The 16,996-nt window shown below is 36.8% G+C and overlaps 1 protein-coding gene across 1 annotated transcript in view; it reads right to left on the reverse strand.

Annotated features, from left to right (window-relative positions):
* Positions 1-16,996, reverse strand: part of LOC147571283 (EF-hand calcium-binding domain-containing protein 13-like) — a 136,013-nt gene that overhangs the window by 114,331 nt on the left and 4,686 nt on the right. The window contains 3 exon segments of the mRNA XM_086696454.1: positions 4,061-4,204; positions 9,435-9,459; positions 9,461-9,510. Of these exon segments, the coding sequence (XP_086552580.1) occupies positions 4,061-4,204; positions 9,435-9,459; positions 9,461-9,510 (219 nt within the window).

The raw sequence follows: 16,996 nt of genomic DNA on the forward strand, positions 1-16,996 counted from the left end.
TTTCCATTCAACCTGGAAAATGTAACTATCTAATGTGAAAAAAAATTATCCTCATCATCAAAGTCATATTCAGGGCAACATTACTTTGAAGGTGTAAAATGACTATTAACACATTTCCATAATCTCCACAATAGCTCCACAATATCAAAGACCTTCTCATCAAAAATCGTGCTAGTTACTACTTTTCACCCAGTTCAATTACTAGATCGGTAAATACCACGAGAGAAAAAACTACTGCACCAATATCCTATCTCAGAAACCAAACTACCAGAACTGTCACACAGTGATTTTCCATATTCCTCTTGCCAGATCTTAATGAAGCAAATGCTTGTTGGACTTCCTTGCAAATTCCAGCGGCATTCCTCTTCATCATGCATACTCATGAAGATATTCTCCATGGTATCAGTATTGCTCCAAAAAACCAAACCAAATACAAAAACAAGATGTTAAAACAGTACCTATACCAGGGTGCTACGGCTTCCACTAGTGGGATAACTGACTTATATCACTCCTTACTTCAAAATTCTGTCACAGAAGAATCCATATCCACTACCGGGGTAACCCAAAACTTTTGGCATTCTGAGGGTGTCCTTTCCTTTAATGTTTAAGTAAAATAGCCCCGACCCCACACCATACATTATATGAACAGCAATCAATACTCCCTCCAAAATTTGAAGATTCCTGAGTGCTTTATACGCTGGCAGTTGATTTTCGTTTTGTTTTCTATTCCCGTGGACTCCTGATCTCTCTCACATTATCACATCCTATAGGTGCTATCTTCTCTCCACCCCAAGCCTACCTAACACAGAACCTACAGACCTTTTTCCTTGAAAAAGAAAATAGACCCACCATATGACTAACACAAGGCTATTGTATATAACCAACTCTTACTAGATAACTTGAAATTAATGAGAGTCAGGGATTTCTTTATAGCACAGCAAGCACTACATAGTATTGTCCTAGAGTTCTACAGCCACTCTCTATTGATTGCTAGAACCCCATCCACTCTCAGGTTCCCTCAGTGTTCCTCTTCCAGCTGCCGATTAGCCACTGTTGTATTCTAAGTTCCTGTCGTTTTCTTATATAGAGTACTTTACCTTACCTTTTTGCTCAAACTAGGTATCTCCCAATAGGCTTTAGCTCTCATAATCAAACATACCTGTTAAAATGATTTTCCTAGTCAAAAGACAAGGACCTCCCCAATGAGGAATTTTACCTTAAGTCACAGCCAGGTTATTAAAAATGACAAAATGAAAAAATCTTATTCTCTCTGGTTGGAGGAGATGGAGTGAAGGGTGAGACTTATTAATTCATTCAACATATATTTGTTGAGCAGTTAATATGTGCCATAAGCACTGTATGGAGTACTGAGGATACAATATTGAGCAAAAGTACACATGATATCTGCTTTCTTGGTATTTCGTCTTATCTGAGATACAGATCTTCACAAAACAATAAGAAATAGGGGTACCTGGGTGGCTCAGTCGGTTGGGCATCTGATTTTGGCTCAGGTCGTGATCTCGTGGTTTGTGAGTTCGAGCCCCGCATTGGGCTCTGTGCTGACAGCTCAGAGCCTGGACCCTGCTTCAGATTCTGTGTCTTCCTCTCTCTCCCTGCCCCTCCCTCACTCACACTCTATTTCTCTCTCTCAAAAATAAACATTGAAAAACTTTTTAAAAAATATAAGAAATAAAAGTTGCAACTGTGATTAGTGCTGTGAGAGTGTATGAGAACTTGACCTAGTCAGAAAAGTCATGGAAGCATCCTTAAAGAATAGAGTTGAGTTTAGATCCAAAGTATAAGTAGTAATTCACTAGGAGGGGAAGAATGCTCCAGGAAAAGAAAAGACTATATGTAAAGGCTATGGCAGGAGGAAGCCTGGTATATCACTGAAACTCTAAGAAGGCACAGTAAGCAAAGCAGAATGTGGTCTGAGATGAAGCTGGAGATCTAAGGTAAAGGCCAGACATTGCAAGTCCTTGTACGTGACCTTAAAGGGCTCTTCATCCCAAGAAGTATTATTAGAGTTTATGCAAGGAGGTAACATGATCAGATGTGTGGGGGTTTTTTATTTTTTTTATTATGTTTATTTATTTTTGAGAGGGGAGGAGGGGCAGAGAGAGAGAGGGAGACAGAATCCGAAGCAGGCTCCAGGCTCCGAACTGTCAACACAGAGCCCAACATGGGGCTTGAAACCACAAGCCTGAGATCATAACTTGAGCCAAAGTCGGACACTTAACTGACTGAGCCACCCAGGCACCCCACAGATGTGTGTTTTGAAAAGATCATTCTGTCCATAGTGTTAAGGGGGATAAGACTGGGTGTGGGTGGGGGCACCTGGGTGGCTCAGTCGGTTGAGCGTCTGACTTCGGCTCAGGTCATGATCTCACAGCTCGTGAGTTCGAGCCCCCCGTTGGGCTCTGTGCTGACAGCTCAGAGCCTGGAGCCTGCTTCGGATTCTCCCTCTCTCTCTGCCCCTAACCCACTCGCATTCTGTCTCTGTCCCTCTCAAAAATAAATAAACATTAAAAAAAAAAAAAGACTGGATGTGGGTGGACTTGTTAGGATGAACAGTGATGGTCCTAAGGAAAAATTATGGTAACTCGGACTAAGGTAATGGTGGAAAATAGAGAGATTTAAGAGATATCTAGAAGTTTAAAATAATAGTAATTCACAACGGTTGCATGAGGAGAACAGAGAAAACAGAGTTGCCAAGGATAATTCCCAGGTTTCTGCTTCCTATTTCTTGAGACTATTCTAGTGCCAATAGGTTCTATTTAATTCCTACAACAATCTATGATATCAGCATAATTTTTCAGTTTAGCTCCCCAAGTACAAAGCCTGGAAATCCAGACCAGAATTCCATAAGCCAAAAAAAAAAAAAAAAAAAAAAAAGCCACAGTGGTTTCATATGTAATTTCTGTTGCTTCTGGTAGAGCATGCCCTAAAGGCTATTTAATAATATGACTTGAGATTAAGCTTTAAAATCCCTATTTTATGGGCATCTTTATGCTCCAGAACATCCCTCCACTTATGTCTATCAACCCAGAACTCACCATAAATGACTACCTACTAAAATTCATGCAGCCTGGTTCTATCTTCACAGTACATCCCAGCCACCAAAGACCCCCTAAAAGCCACCACTGACAAATGACAAAAACCTGTGGAAGCCCATGGAAAAGGATGCCATGTCTGATAATGTTCCTGCCATATTTACACAAACTGTTCCCTCAGTCTAAAATGTCTTTCATTACCACCTTCATTACCACCTTCAACCAACTAACCCCTATTGATCCTTCAAGATTTAGCTCAGACATCACATCCTCTGATGATCTTTCCCTGGTGTTTCCAGTATACATTTGCAGCCTAACTACATTCTATAACAGTATTTGCTATACAACATTATCATTTTCATTTTATTTGACTCTTTCCACACTAGAATGGGAACTCCTTTGGAAAAAGAAATGTGTTCTATTCATCTCTGTATCACCTTGCATAGTTCCAAGCACAGTAGATATTAAATGACTATCTGACTCATTAAATACATGGATAATCAATGAATCAATCGTTTATCAATCCATTATTATCAGACACCCCCTGGTGACATATAAACATATAATACAAAACATCTGCTAAATATCTCCATAATGTTTTTTTAAAAATCTACATTTTGCAAAGAGTAACTGAATAGCATGAGAAGATTGTGTAATCAAAGCTATCTAATAAAGTTAAAAATTCAAGAAATTTAGGTCTCCTAATTTGTGAAGCCAATGCCCTTGACATTAAAGAAACCATCTCTCCACAAACAAGAAATGGAAAAGAGAGGAACGTTTGAAAAGAAAATAAATACATTTTTTTCTTACATTTTTATCAAACATACCAAAATCTAATAATTTTAGAAATTTCTCATTTAATTTTTCTAGACTATCTCTTACCACAGACACCAGTAAGCAATGTTGATAGGTGGCAAGAGGTAAGAATCAAGAAGGAGAGATGAAGGATGAATCAGAACACTGATATCCAAGAAAGATATATTTACATAGTAATTCAAATAACTCACTGTCTATACTAGCATGTTTTATCACTTCCTGAAAAGTTTCAGGAATTACAGGAATATCCATGCTATCCAAAACAGCAGCCAGTTCATCAGTCGCAACTCGACCACTTTTTATCCTACAGAAAATCTTCAAGGCATTCTGGAATGCTGCAAAAATATAATAAACAAAGAAGTTATTTTATCATGAGAATCAACAGCTTTTCTTGGAGGGGCTGATTTTGTGTCAATAGCCTACCAGGGTACAATACCTTTCCATAGGCATAGGGTTTTCTAAAAATGTACCTGCAAGTAGGCATTTGCCCAATTCTGACCACATTCCTAATATAAAATGTAATTTTTGCTATTATCACTACTGATATAATATTAGCAAAGATAGGTGCTATTTATTGAATGCTATTTATATGCCAAACATTGTGCTAAAAGCTCTGGATTATCTCATTATACTATATTCACCGCTTAGTTAAGCCTTGTAACTAAAATAATTTCATATCTATCAGTGGTATAATCTATAATAGCAAGGCAGCTTAATCTAAAATTTGAGGGCATCATTAATTGTTTTAAAATGTAATTTAGAAAAAATAGTGTAAAAGAAAGAACAGAACAGATGCAAAATTTCTCTTCAGATTTTTTTATATTACAAAGAGTTTAGCAATGGTTTAACCACTATTTAAAGGTCTTCTATTTCTCCATAGAAACTTCATTTTCTTATGCTAACAGTCCTTAACATCAAAAATGAATTGGAAAGATTTGCAACAATATGGATAGAACAAGAGTGTATTGTGTAAGTGAAATAAGTCAGTTAGAAGAAGACAAATAGGTTTTCACTCATATATGGAATTTAAAAAACACAACAGATGAACATAGGGGAAGGAAAGGAAAAATAAGATAAAAACAATAAGAGACTCTTAAATACAGAGAACAAACTGAGGGTTGCTGGAGGGGAGGTGGGTAGGGGGATGGGCTAAATGGGGGAGGGGTATTAAGGAGGGCACTTGTTGGGATGAGCACTGGGTATTCTATGTAAGTGATGAATCAGTGGGTTCTACTCCTGAAACCAATACTACACTGTATGTTAACTAATTTGACTTTAAATAAATAATTTTTTTTTATTTTTTATTTTTTTATTTTTTTTTTTTCAACGTTTATTTATTTTTGGGACAGAGGGAGACAGAGCATGAACGGGGGAGGGGCAGAGAGAGAGGGAGACACAGAATCGGAAACAGGCTCCAGGCTCTGAGCCATCAGCCCAGAGCCTGACGCGGGGCTCCAACTCACGGACCACGAGATCGTGACCTGGCTGAAGTCGGACGCTTAACCGACTGCGCCACCCAGGCGCCCCTAAATAAATGATTTTTTTAAAATGAATTGGAAAGAACACAGCTAAATGAAAATATTCATATTAATGAGAGAATTTTCCCTAAACAGATGTCCTCCTTAAAATCTAAACAGATTGATACCTGCGTCCTAATGCTAAATTTAAGTGATCCTCAGACTACCGCACCCCTTAATTTGATAAGGAAACACAATTCCCATAATCCACTTCAGAGAGCAAATCACTTTTTGTCAGACTACATTTTCTCGGAATTCAGGATATAACGAGCCTACTGATCCACAAGTTCTTAGATTTGCACAGTCATGGAGGAAGAACTGGGCATTATTCACTCATCCAACCAACCAGTTGTTATTGACCAGGCGAGCAAAAGTAGCAGAGGAAGGACCTCTGAGAATCCTCTCCTCCATAAAAGCTGTGAGAACATGGACGCAAACTGTCAGAATCAACTTTTTTCAAAACTCTGGCTATAAATCAAAGGCTTAGAGTCATCCAAAGAGTGTTTTCTTTCAGAAAAACGGCTGAACCTCAGTAATCGTGAGCTTTGTGGCATTTTAGCTTGCCATTATTCCCATCTTACCATCCCAGCTTCCCAGGAGCCTTGAAAACTAAGAGCCTACCCTCATGATGAAAAACAGCAGCCTGACAGCCAATGGAGAAGAATGAGTTTGGAACTTCTTCAAAGCCCCATTCTCTAAGAACTCTCATTATTAGACCTGCCTTGTGGCTCCCTGGAAGACCCTACTTGCCAAGCTGCCTTATTTGACGGGACTCAAAGCTTGCCCAAGGCAAAGAGCCTTTTCCCTGGAAGTACTCCTCAAACACAATCAGAGGCAATTAGTTAACATTATAACTGTCTGAAGTGGTGGGTAATAGTTGGAGCAAGCACTGGATGTTACATGTAAATGATGAAGCACTAAATTCCACTCCTGAAACCAGTATTATACTATATACTAACTAATTAGTTTAAGTAAAAACTTGAGACAAATGAACCAAAACCAGTCAGATTCAGGAGCCTGGCTCTTAAATGCTATTGCTGCTCTTCCAATGACATACTAATATTTTTTAAGATTAAAAAAAAAGTTTTTTTTTTGGAGAGAGAGAAAGAACAGGGGAGAGGGGCAGAGGGAGGGAGGGACGGAGGGAGGGAGGGAGGGAGAGAGAGAGAGAGAGAGAGAGAGAATCCCAAGCAGGCTCCATGCTCAATGTGGAGCTTGACTTGGGGCTTGATCCCACAACCCTGGGATTGTGACCTGAGCCAAAATCAAGAGTTAGATACTCCACTGACTAAGCCACCCAGGGGCCCCGACACAATGATTTTTAAAAATCAAATAAACCCACAACTGTACAAAGAAGAAAGATAAAAGCAACACAAATTTCCCATCCAGGGCATGCAAAAAATGATGGATTTTGATTCATATCCTACTTGGATACCTTTCTATGTCTCTTTACGTTCATCAACGATTGTGAACATTTCACTCAATTAAGACAGTACATATAGTATACTGCCTTTTCACTAAAAATATGCCATGGACCTATTTACAAGTCAATAAATGTAGATTCATGCCATTAAAAAAAAAAAAAAAACAATTGGGGCAAATAATAGGCTAGCAAACAAGCTTAAAAGGAAAATCTGGGAAATGAGATGTCTTTGAAAAGTTCCAACATATTCCTGAGCATCTAGATGGCTGCACACATAAACAGGTCTGTACCCAGGAAAACCAGAGTAGGTTCTGAACTCTCAGGTCTGGCTTACGTTGAGGATATACACACGCAGAAAATGAAGGCTAAGGAAGAGTTGAAAACTATCTGTTTGAGTGTTGAAGGCATGCCCCAATGCACACATAGGGTCCCTCTGGTTCTCCTCTACCTAATAATTGGCAACTAATTTTGCCTTAAAAGGCACTTAAGGACACAAGCATACATGTATAAACTATAATGTGAAAATAAATATGTATGAAATATAAGAAAAGATATTCATTGTGAAAGTGTCTATACTAGGAAGATAATTAGAATCAATAAAGGATTAAATAAATTATAGTATATCTACATTTTTCAGACACCATGCAGCTATTAAAAAATAAAAGGATCGAGCACTTCGGTGGCTCAGTTGGTTAAGCACCCGACCCCTTATTTTGGCTCAGGTCATGACCTCATGGATGCTAAGATCAAGCCCCACATCAGGCTCTGCACTGACAGCATGGAGCCTGCTTGGGATTCTGTCTCCCTTACTTTCTGCCCTTCCCTCACTTGCTCTGTATCTCTCTCTCTCAAAATAAATAAAAATAAACTTAAAAACAATTTTTTTTTAAGTAAAAGGCTGACCTACACTTACTGGCACGGGGAAAATTTTCCAAGACATATTACTCAGTTAAAAAAAAAAAAATCATGCTAGACAACAAAGTACATAGCATGATCCCTTTCTCTTAAAGTATAAGATGATCATATTTTCCCCTTTTATTTTCTTAGGGTCTCTTGATTTCTACCTGTATGCTTGATCTTTTCACTTGCCTCTATAAGACCCAGGTACTCTAGTTCTCTTCTGCCTAGTAACTGATAACTCATTTTCTCTTACAAAATATGTAATATGTAAATATTTATATACATTCATAAGTGCATATAATAAAAGATGCTAAAGTCAACATTAACTTTAAGATAGGAAGGATTAAAGAGGGTATTTTACATTTATATACTATTATATTGCTTGGATATTTTACTAAAAATAGTGTATTTGAGAATTAGGCATACTGTTTTAAGAGGAAGAAAAGAAATTTGGCACTTCTTGGTTGGTCTCAGAACACTGGACCATAAATAAAAAATAGGTCAAAATAGAAAACCAGAACTTCAAAAACAAAGGAATACATGATAGCTCAACTGGGGCTCGACAAGCAGGCCGTACTTAGGTACCCAAACACACTTACAAATCTATAGTCAAGAAAAAGCTATAAGCTGAAAACCAAGTAGACAAAGAGGAAACCCAGTGCTATAGGAGTTCATCAAAATGCCAAGTAGGAAGAAATTCAAAGAGGGAAAGCAAGCCAAGCATCACATCTATATTGCTAATTGATGCATACGGTAATGTATTAAATAACATTCACTACATTAATGAATAAACATTAAAGAGTTTTCTTGCCTCTTGCTTCTTATCCAGGTATATGAAGATTATCACATTCATATATCCTTGATTCCAAGAAAGTACAGGCTGGTTGACAGAAATATATAACCCCAAGGACAGATTATAGGAATTTGATCTTGCCTAATGGCAAAACCAAGGAACTGGTTTCTGTTTTGATTTGTTCTAACACAAAGAACTGTTAAAATTAGGTCACAAACCCTAGAGATTTCAGAATATTGGAAGCACTGTTTCTATCAGTAACAGGAATATTTCTTCCAATCACTTTCTTTGCTATTTACAGGAGTGTAAACTAAACGTTGTTAGGAGATCCATCAGTGTCTGAAACTTTTAGGGAGAAATACAAGCAGATTCCAAAGAGAGCAAAGAAAGTACTATTCACATTGGAGAAGAAAGCAGATATGAGATTTCAAAGGGAAAAAAGAAAAAAACCACATGAACAAAGAAAGGCCTGGAAACAAGAATGAAATTGGCATGTATAGACATTTGTGTCTCTAACTGGAGCACGGGGTTCTTGCCTGGAAAAGATTCTACCAAGAGGAAAGTGGCAAGAAAAATTATAAGGGGGTGAGGAGGTCAAGCATAAGGGTTTGGACCACATTCATTTCATCACAGGAAAAAGCATCTACATTTTTGGGCAGGAGAATGATATGACAAAAATCGTGTGTTAAGAAAATCTAGCCGTTGCATGCAGGAAAAAGTGGAGATTATGGATAGAAAATTAGGATACTGTGGACAGGTTTTTAGTGCCTTTTATGAAATAACTCGTGTCGAATTTTTCTCAACCTAGGCTACAGGGGAAAACACTATGTGAGAGATCTGAAAAAAACATAAATCCATATAACCATCCCACCCTAAAATCAGTGACAATCAAAATCATTCTTTTCTGCAATTTTGAAGAATCGTTTTTTTACCTGGATCCTGGGAGACCAAATAACAAAACATCATTCACAGTCTTAAGGAAATCTGAAAAATCCAGCATTCCATTAACTATAATAATGGTTCAGAAACAGAAGGAAAAAACCTGCATTAGCAAACTCATTAAGAATATAAGATAAAAATGCAAACTAAAAATGTGAGTAGAATTAACTGATAGTCTAGAGGAGCACTAACATTAAATATAGACTGTAAAAAGAAAACCTATCATAAAACATAATTACACATTTTAATTATGTAGTAAATAGTGCCCAGCAATAATCAAAATGATATAGACTAGAATTTAAGATACTGCAATATTCTTTACTCAAAGCTCTAATTTTTATACTTGTCATTAGATGCAAAAAAGTCATGCAACTTGTCAATTTTACATATATAATGGTTTTACCTGAAAAGAATAGGACTGATTTCATTGTGTTCTAGCTAAGACCCTCTATACCAGTGGTTTTAGGGGAGATTACAGATCCAGATGAGACTCTAATGAAAGCTTTGCCTCAAATCATTCCATCTCCTTCTCTCCTCTCCTCCTTTCCTCTCTCTCTCTCTCTCTCATTACACACACACACACACACACACACACACACACACACACACACACACAAAATGCATTGAACAAATGCACAAAATATTGCACAATATTAAAGTCTTCACCCAAAAAATCCTCTCATTTATCATGCAAAAAGTAATGCCTATTTATTAAAAGAAAGAAAGAAATCTAAATTGTACAAATGAAAATTTCAGTAAGAAATTATTGCTTGGTTTGAATGAGAAGTTGAAATTATGGAGCTTTTTTTTCTGCATGATAATGCACAGGTCATCTCTGATGAGCAACTAGAGCTGAAAATCCAGATTTACAAAGTGTGACAAAACACAGAATCAGGATTCTTCTGTCTCATTTTCTAGACAAGCATAGATCTGCGTCAAGGAACATCTGAATTTTTCAAGATTCTTCAAGTTAAATAACTCTAACGTCATTTTCCTCTTCATATAGTAAATGAGGCCAATTTGGAAAGGGTTTATCTGTGTTTGGAAGAAACTTATTATAAATTTACATTTTAAATTAATGTAATCTGAACAAAGTAACTTATAAAAGAACATTTCAGTGCTTCTGGTGGTCTGCAGGTTTCTACTGTCAGAGAAATTGACAAGGCTTAGTTGTTCTCATTGCTAAACCACAGAAACACTTTCTGGATTGGAAAATTTGTCAAGTTGTCTACCTCGAAATTTCTTTTTCAGTGTCATAACTTGAGAGTGGTTTCTCCTTTCCTTCAAAGAAACAATGAAACATCTGTGCAAATTTCAATCAATTATTTTGATTTGTTTTCTGACTTCTATGTGACTTAGGTTTAAACAAAAACCTTATAGATAAAACATCAAGAGCACAATCCATACAAGAAATAGTTGTAGACTAGACTTCTTCAGAAGTATGAACTTAAGTTGAAAGATATTCTTCAAAAATTGGGGTGCCTGGGTGGCTCAGCTGGTTAAATTCCGACTCTTGATTTGGGCTCAGGTCATGATCTCACAGTTGGTGAGTTCAAGCCCCGCATAGGGCTCTGTGCTGACAGGGCAGAGCCTGCTTGGGATTCTCTCTTTCCTCTCTGTTCCTCCCTTGCCTGTGCTCTCTCTCACATATCCAGTAAAGGACTCGTATTCAGAATATATACATTCAAAACGCAATAGTAGGAACACAAACACATTTTCAATGGGCATAAGATATACAGGTAGCAAAAAAGCACATGAAGATATATTCAAAATCATTTGATCATTCAGGAAATGCAAATTAAAACCACAATGAGAAAACACCACACATCTATTAGAATGACAATTTTTAAAGGCTCACCAATTCCAGGATTGACAAGGATGAGGAGCATCTGAAACTGTCATAAATTGTTCATAACAATGTAAAATAATTCAGCTGCTTTGCAAGCACAGTTTAGCAGTTTCTAAAAAATTCAAATATACCTACCATATGACCCAGTTATCCTACCATCAGGTATTTACCCAAGATAAATGAAAGTATATGACTACACAAAGACACATAAATGAATGTTTACACCAGCTTTATTTGTAATAGCCAAAAACCAGAAACAATCCAAACATCATCAATTAAGGAATGGATGAACAAATCATGGTACATCCATAAGAGAGAACGCTGCTTAGCAATAAAAAGAAATAAACCTGATATGTACCAAAGCATAGATGAATCTCAGTATAATTACGCTGAGTGAAAGAAATCAAACTAAAAAAAATGAGTACTTACTGCATGATATCATTTATATAAAGTTCTAGAAAATACAAACAATCTGTAGTGACAGAAGCAGGTTAGTGTTTGCTTGGGAAGTAGTGAGGGGGGGTTGTGGAAAGAGAATGGGGGCTTACCAAGGGGTATAATGGGATTGAGTTTTCACAAGTATATACATATGTAGAAATTTTCAAATTGTAGACTTTAAATATGTCAAGTATATACCTCAATAAAACTATAAAATACGCAGATAATTTAAAATCCATTGAAATAGCCAATTCCAAAAACAGTACGGAGGTTTTGTCTAAAAATTAAAAACAGAACTATCATATCATCCAGCAAGCTCACTTTTGGATAGATACCCAAAGGAAATAAAAGCACTATCTCAAAGAGCTATGTGCACTTCAAACATTGCAGCATTATGCCCAATAGCCAAGAAATGGAAACAGCCTAAATGCTCACCAACAGATGAATAAAGAAAATGTAACCTCTATGTATATGACATATTCTGGAGGGTGGAGGGAATGGGCAGATGTTTGTCAAAGGATACAAACTTTAGGTATAAGATGAACAAGTTCTGGGAATCTGATGTACAGCATGGTGACTATAGTTAATAATACTATATTGTATCTTTGAAATTTGCTGAGAGAGTATATCCTAAGAGAGTAGTGTTCTCATCACACACAAAAAAGGTAACTATGTGAGGTGATGGAGATGTTATTTACTTGATAGCTGGTAATCATTTCACAATGTATATGTATATCAAATCATTACGTTGTACACTTTAAATATATGCAATTTGTATTTGTCAATTATATCTCATTAAAGCTGGACAAGATAACATGACTTGACATAAACCATGTTCCTATAGGTATATGCATATCCTATGACCCAGCTTCTTCATTTCTAGAAATCTATCCTATAAAAATATTTACACAAATGTGCAAGAATTGATGAACAAGGATGCTCTTTATAGCATTATTTGTAATAGCAAAAATTTTAGAGGTAACTTCACCACTAATCAATATGAGACCAATTAAAAGGTATATAACAAATATCCAGGAAGACTACCTACCAAATTATTAACAGTGTGTACTATGAAGAATTGTAGTGAAAGACTGAGGTGAAGAGATAATTTCCATTTTGTAATTTGTAAACTTCTTTAAGCTAAAAATACTAACTTAAAACAAAAAAAACCTTTATATTCAGTTATTAAACTTTTTCTTGTATTTGCAATTTTTACCAAGATATTCAATATAGGTCTACACTTTTTTCAATGTAAAAATTAAGGAATACAAATTTAAACTAACATATGTTATCTAAAATTGTTTGTATGGACACTAATAATGAAGCAGCAGAAAGAGAAATTAAGAAAACAATCCCATGTACAATGGCACCAAAAAGAATAAAATACCAAGAATAAACTTAAGCAAGGAGGTGAAAGATCTGTACTCAGAAAACTATAAAGCATTGATGAAAGAATGTGAAGATAACACAAACAAATGGAAAGACATTCCGGGCTCACGAATTAGAAGAATATTGTTAAAATATCCATACTACCCAAAGCAATCTACAAATGTAATGCAATCCCTATCAAAATACCAACAGCATTTCACAGAACTAGAACTAACAATCCTAAAATCTGTATGGAAACAGAAATGACTCCAAATAGCCAAAACAACCTTCAAAAATAAAAAGAAAGCTGGAGGTATCATAATTCCAGATTTCGAGTTATATTACAAAGCAGTAGTAATCAAAACAGTGTGGTACTGGCACAAAAATAGACACATAGGTCAATGGAACAGAATAGAAAACACAGAAGTAAACATACAGTTAAATGGCCAATTAATCTTCAACAAAGGAGACAAGAATATGCATTTGGAAAAGAGAGTCCCTTCAACAAACGGTGTTGGGAAAACTGGACAGCAACATGCAACAGAATGAAACTGGACCACTTTCTTACACTATACACAAAAGTTCAAAATGGATTAAGAATTTAAATGTTAGACCTAAAACCATAAAAATCCTAACAGAGAGCAGAGGCAGTAATTTCTCTGACATCAGCTATAGCAACATCTTTTTAGATACATCTCCTGAGGCAAGGGAAACAAAAGTAAAAATAAACTACTGGGATTACCACAGAATAAAAAGCTTTGGTACAGCAAAGGAAACAAGCAATAAAACTAAACAATAACCTACTGAATGGGGTAAGATGTTTGCAAATGACATACCCAATAAAGGGTTAGTATCCAAAATATATAAAGAACTTATATAATTCAACACCAGAAAAACAAATAATCCATTTTAAATGGGCAGAAGACAGGAACAGACATTTCTTCAAAGAAGACCTACATATGGCCAACAGACACATGAAAAGGTGTTCAACATCACTCATCATCAGGGAAATGCAAATCAAAACCACAATGAGATATCACCTCACACCTATCAAAATGGCTAAATTTAAAAACACAAGGAAAAACAAGTGTTGGCAATGATGTAGAAAAAAAAAAGGAACCCTTGTGCATTGTTGGTGGGAATGCAAACTGGTGTAGCCACTGTGGAATACAGTATGGAGATTCCTCAAAAAATTAAAACTACCATATGATCCAGTAATTGTACCTCTGGGAATTTACCCAAAGAATAAACATTAATTCATAGGTATATAGGCATCCCTAGGTTTATTGCAGCATTATTTAAAATAGCCAAATTATGGGAGCAGTCCAAATGTCCATCGACAGATGAATGAAGATGTGATACACACACACACACACACACACACACACAGAGGAATATTATTCAGCCATAAAAAGAATTAGATCTTGCCATTTGCAAAAACATGGATGGAGCTAGGGAGTATAATGCTGAGTGAAATAAGCCAGTCAGAGAAACACAAATACCATATGATTTTACTCACATGTAGAATTTATGAAACAAAACAAATGAACAAAGTGGTGGGGGGCGGGGGTGGGGAACAGGACAAACCAACAAACATACTCTTAACTATAGAGAACAAACTGGGGGTTACCAGAGGGAAAGTGGATGAGGGGATGGATGAAATAGGTGAAGGGGATGAAAAGGATACTTATCTTGATGAGCACTGCGTAATATAGGGAATTGCTGAATCACTATATTGTACACCTGAAACTAATACAACACTGTATGCTAACTAACTAGAATTAAAATAAAATAAAAACAAATAAAATAAAATAAAATAGGTTGTATGGCTTTGGAGTAGACTTTTATCTTTCTGTCCCTCAGTTTCCCCAACTGTAAATCCAGGTAACTGGAAGAAACTACATCTGAAGTCTTGAAATCTAAAGTTCTAAAGATTTATAATAACAGTATTACTTAAAAGCCTTAAAATGTTCACATCCTTTGACCTAGCAATTTCAATTTTAGTGACCTATCTTTTGTCTGATGAGATAAAGAGAAAAAACCCTGCTTATAACAGCAAAAATATTAGAAATAACATATTTATTTAGATTATTTGTTATATAGCTTATTTTTCAAAACAATTGGTTTTTGTGCTTTGACCTGTTCCACAGAATAATTCACAGCTGCCAAAAGCCAAGCTCTCCAACCAGCCTGATGGCAGGGCCCGGGTGATGGATGGATCGGGACTGCATGGTGGCCCACCGACAGTGAAGCTTCTTGTACCCCTGCTTTTATGTAATTTGGCCTTAGCATTGGTCAGGGCAGCCCCCCTACCAATGAAAGTATACTGGGGATTTGTCGGTTGGGGAATTGCCCATGACAGGCCCCCTGGGAAAAGGACCACGGGGGAAAGAAAGAAGATTCCGCAGGGAAATTATGCGGGCCTACATCCAGCCCTTGCCACCCCCTGTAAAGACTCCTCTACCTAAAGGAAGGATAGCCCCATATATTTCCCAGCCAGGGAGGGGGACAAATGGATTTGAAATCCCCACCCTGGCAACAAAGGAATGTATCTATGGATACAAATTACTCCAACCCCTAGGCCCACTTGGCCCCCAGGAGGCATTCCAGATGATAACTGGACCTGGTGGGTTACGGTACAGAAGGGTTCATTAGTTCCTAGGTATACATTGTCTCCCTGGGAGCGCAGAAGGCGTGGGTTCCCAGGGCCCTCTTGGCTCCCTCCCGGCACCCCAGACCAAAGCGAATAACTTTTGTTCCTTATACGCAAATGGTTCAAAGAAACAATTAAGAAGTCATGTCCCTGTAAATGTTCCACTTGAGGTGTTGAGAGATAGATGACCTTTCATGAAAATAGCAAAGCAAACGCTTTATAGACTATAAATAAACGTAGATACATAATGAAAATAATATGAAGAAATTAATCAATTTCTTGTAACGTTACAAGAAAATAACCATGTTGTCCCTTAATGGGTGATTACACAAAGGAACATTTTTAGAAATAGGTAAAGCCAAGAAACATAGATGACGCACGCTACAAGGAAATTGCTAACAAATATAATGCCACGTTTGCCGCAATAAAGCGGCCAGTCTAACACACTGTTGTTGTCCGTGTCCATTTGTTATTTTCGCCGACGCCGTGCATCCTTCGGGAACCCCTGGACCTGCTGGGGCTGGACCCCGGCGCACAGCCATTTAAAAAGGCAGTGTTGGGGTGCCTGGGTGGCTCAGTCGGTTAAGCGTCCAACCTCGGCTCAGGTCATGATCTCCCGGTTTGTGAGTTCGAGCCCCACGCCGGGCTCTGTGCTGACAGCTCAGAGCCTGGAGCCTGCTTCTGCTTCTGTGTCTCCCACTCTCTCTGCCCCTCCCCCACTCATGCTCTGTCTCTCTCTCTCTCTCTCAAAAATGAATAAATGTTAAAAAAAAAAATTAAATATTTAAAAAGGCAGTGTGGATCTATATTTGTTTACATGGAAGGTTGCCTAACATATAAAGTTAATAGAAAAAGGTAACAAAATTGTATGCATGTGAGTCAACATATATATTTTCCAATTATGTGTTTATGCGTATGTATATACCACAGTTACACACACACACGCACACACATGCTTAGAAAAATCCTAGAAAAATATATGTAAAAATACCAAAGTTCAGCTCTGGGTAGTGGGATTACACATAAGTTTTATTTTCTCCTTTCTATTCTCCTATGCTTTCAGAGAATAAAGTTATTTCCACTTTGAATAATTATTTTAATAATAAATCCCCAAAAAATTATATGTCAAGAGAATTAACATATGGGTAAATAAACATGTCAGAAAAAATAGAGTTGCTTTTTAGTCTTTCTAAAAGTTAGATTTATATTTATTATTTTATTTTTATACCCTCTGAAAGTTGTGTACA

The sequence above is a fragment of the Puma concolor genome, unplaced genomic scaffold (genome assembly GCF_028749965.1).
Source record: "Puma concolor isolate L17-30 unplaced genomic scaffold, mPumCon1.1.hap2 unalloc_scaffold_31, whole genome shotgun sequence".
Lineage (NCBI taxonomy): Eukaryota > Metazoa > Chordata > Mammalia > Carnivora > Felidae > Puma > Puma concolor.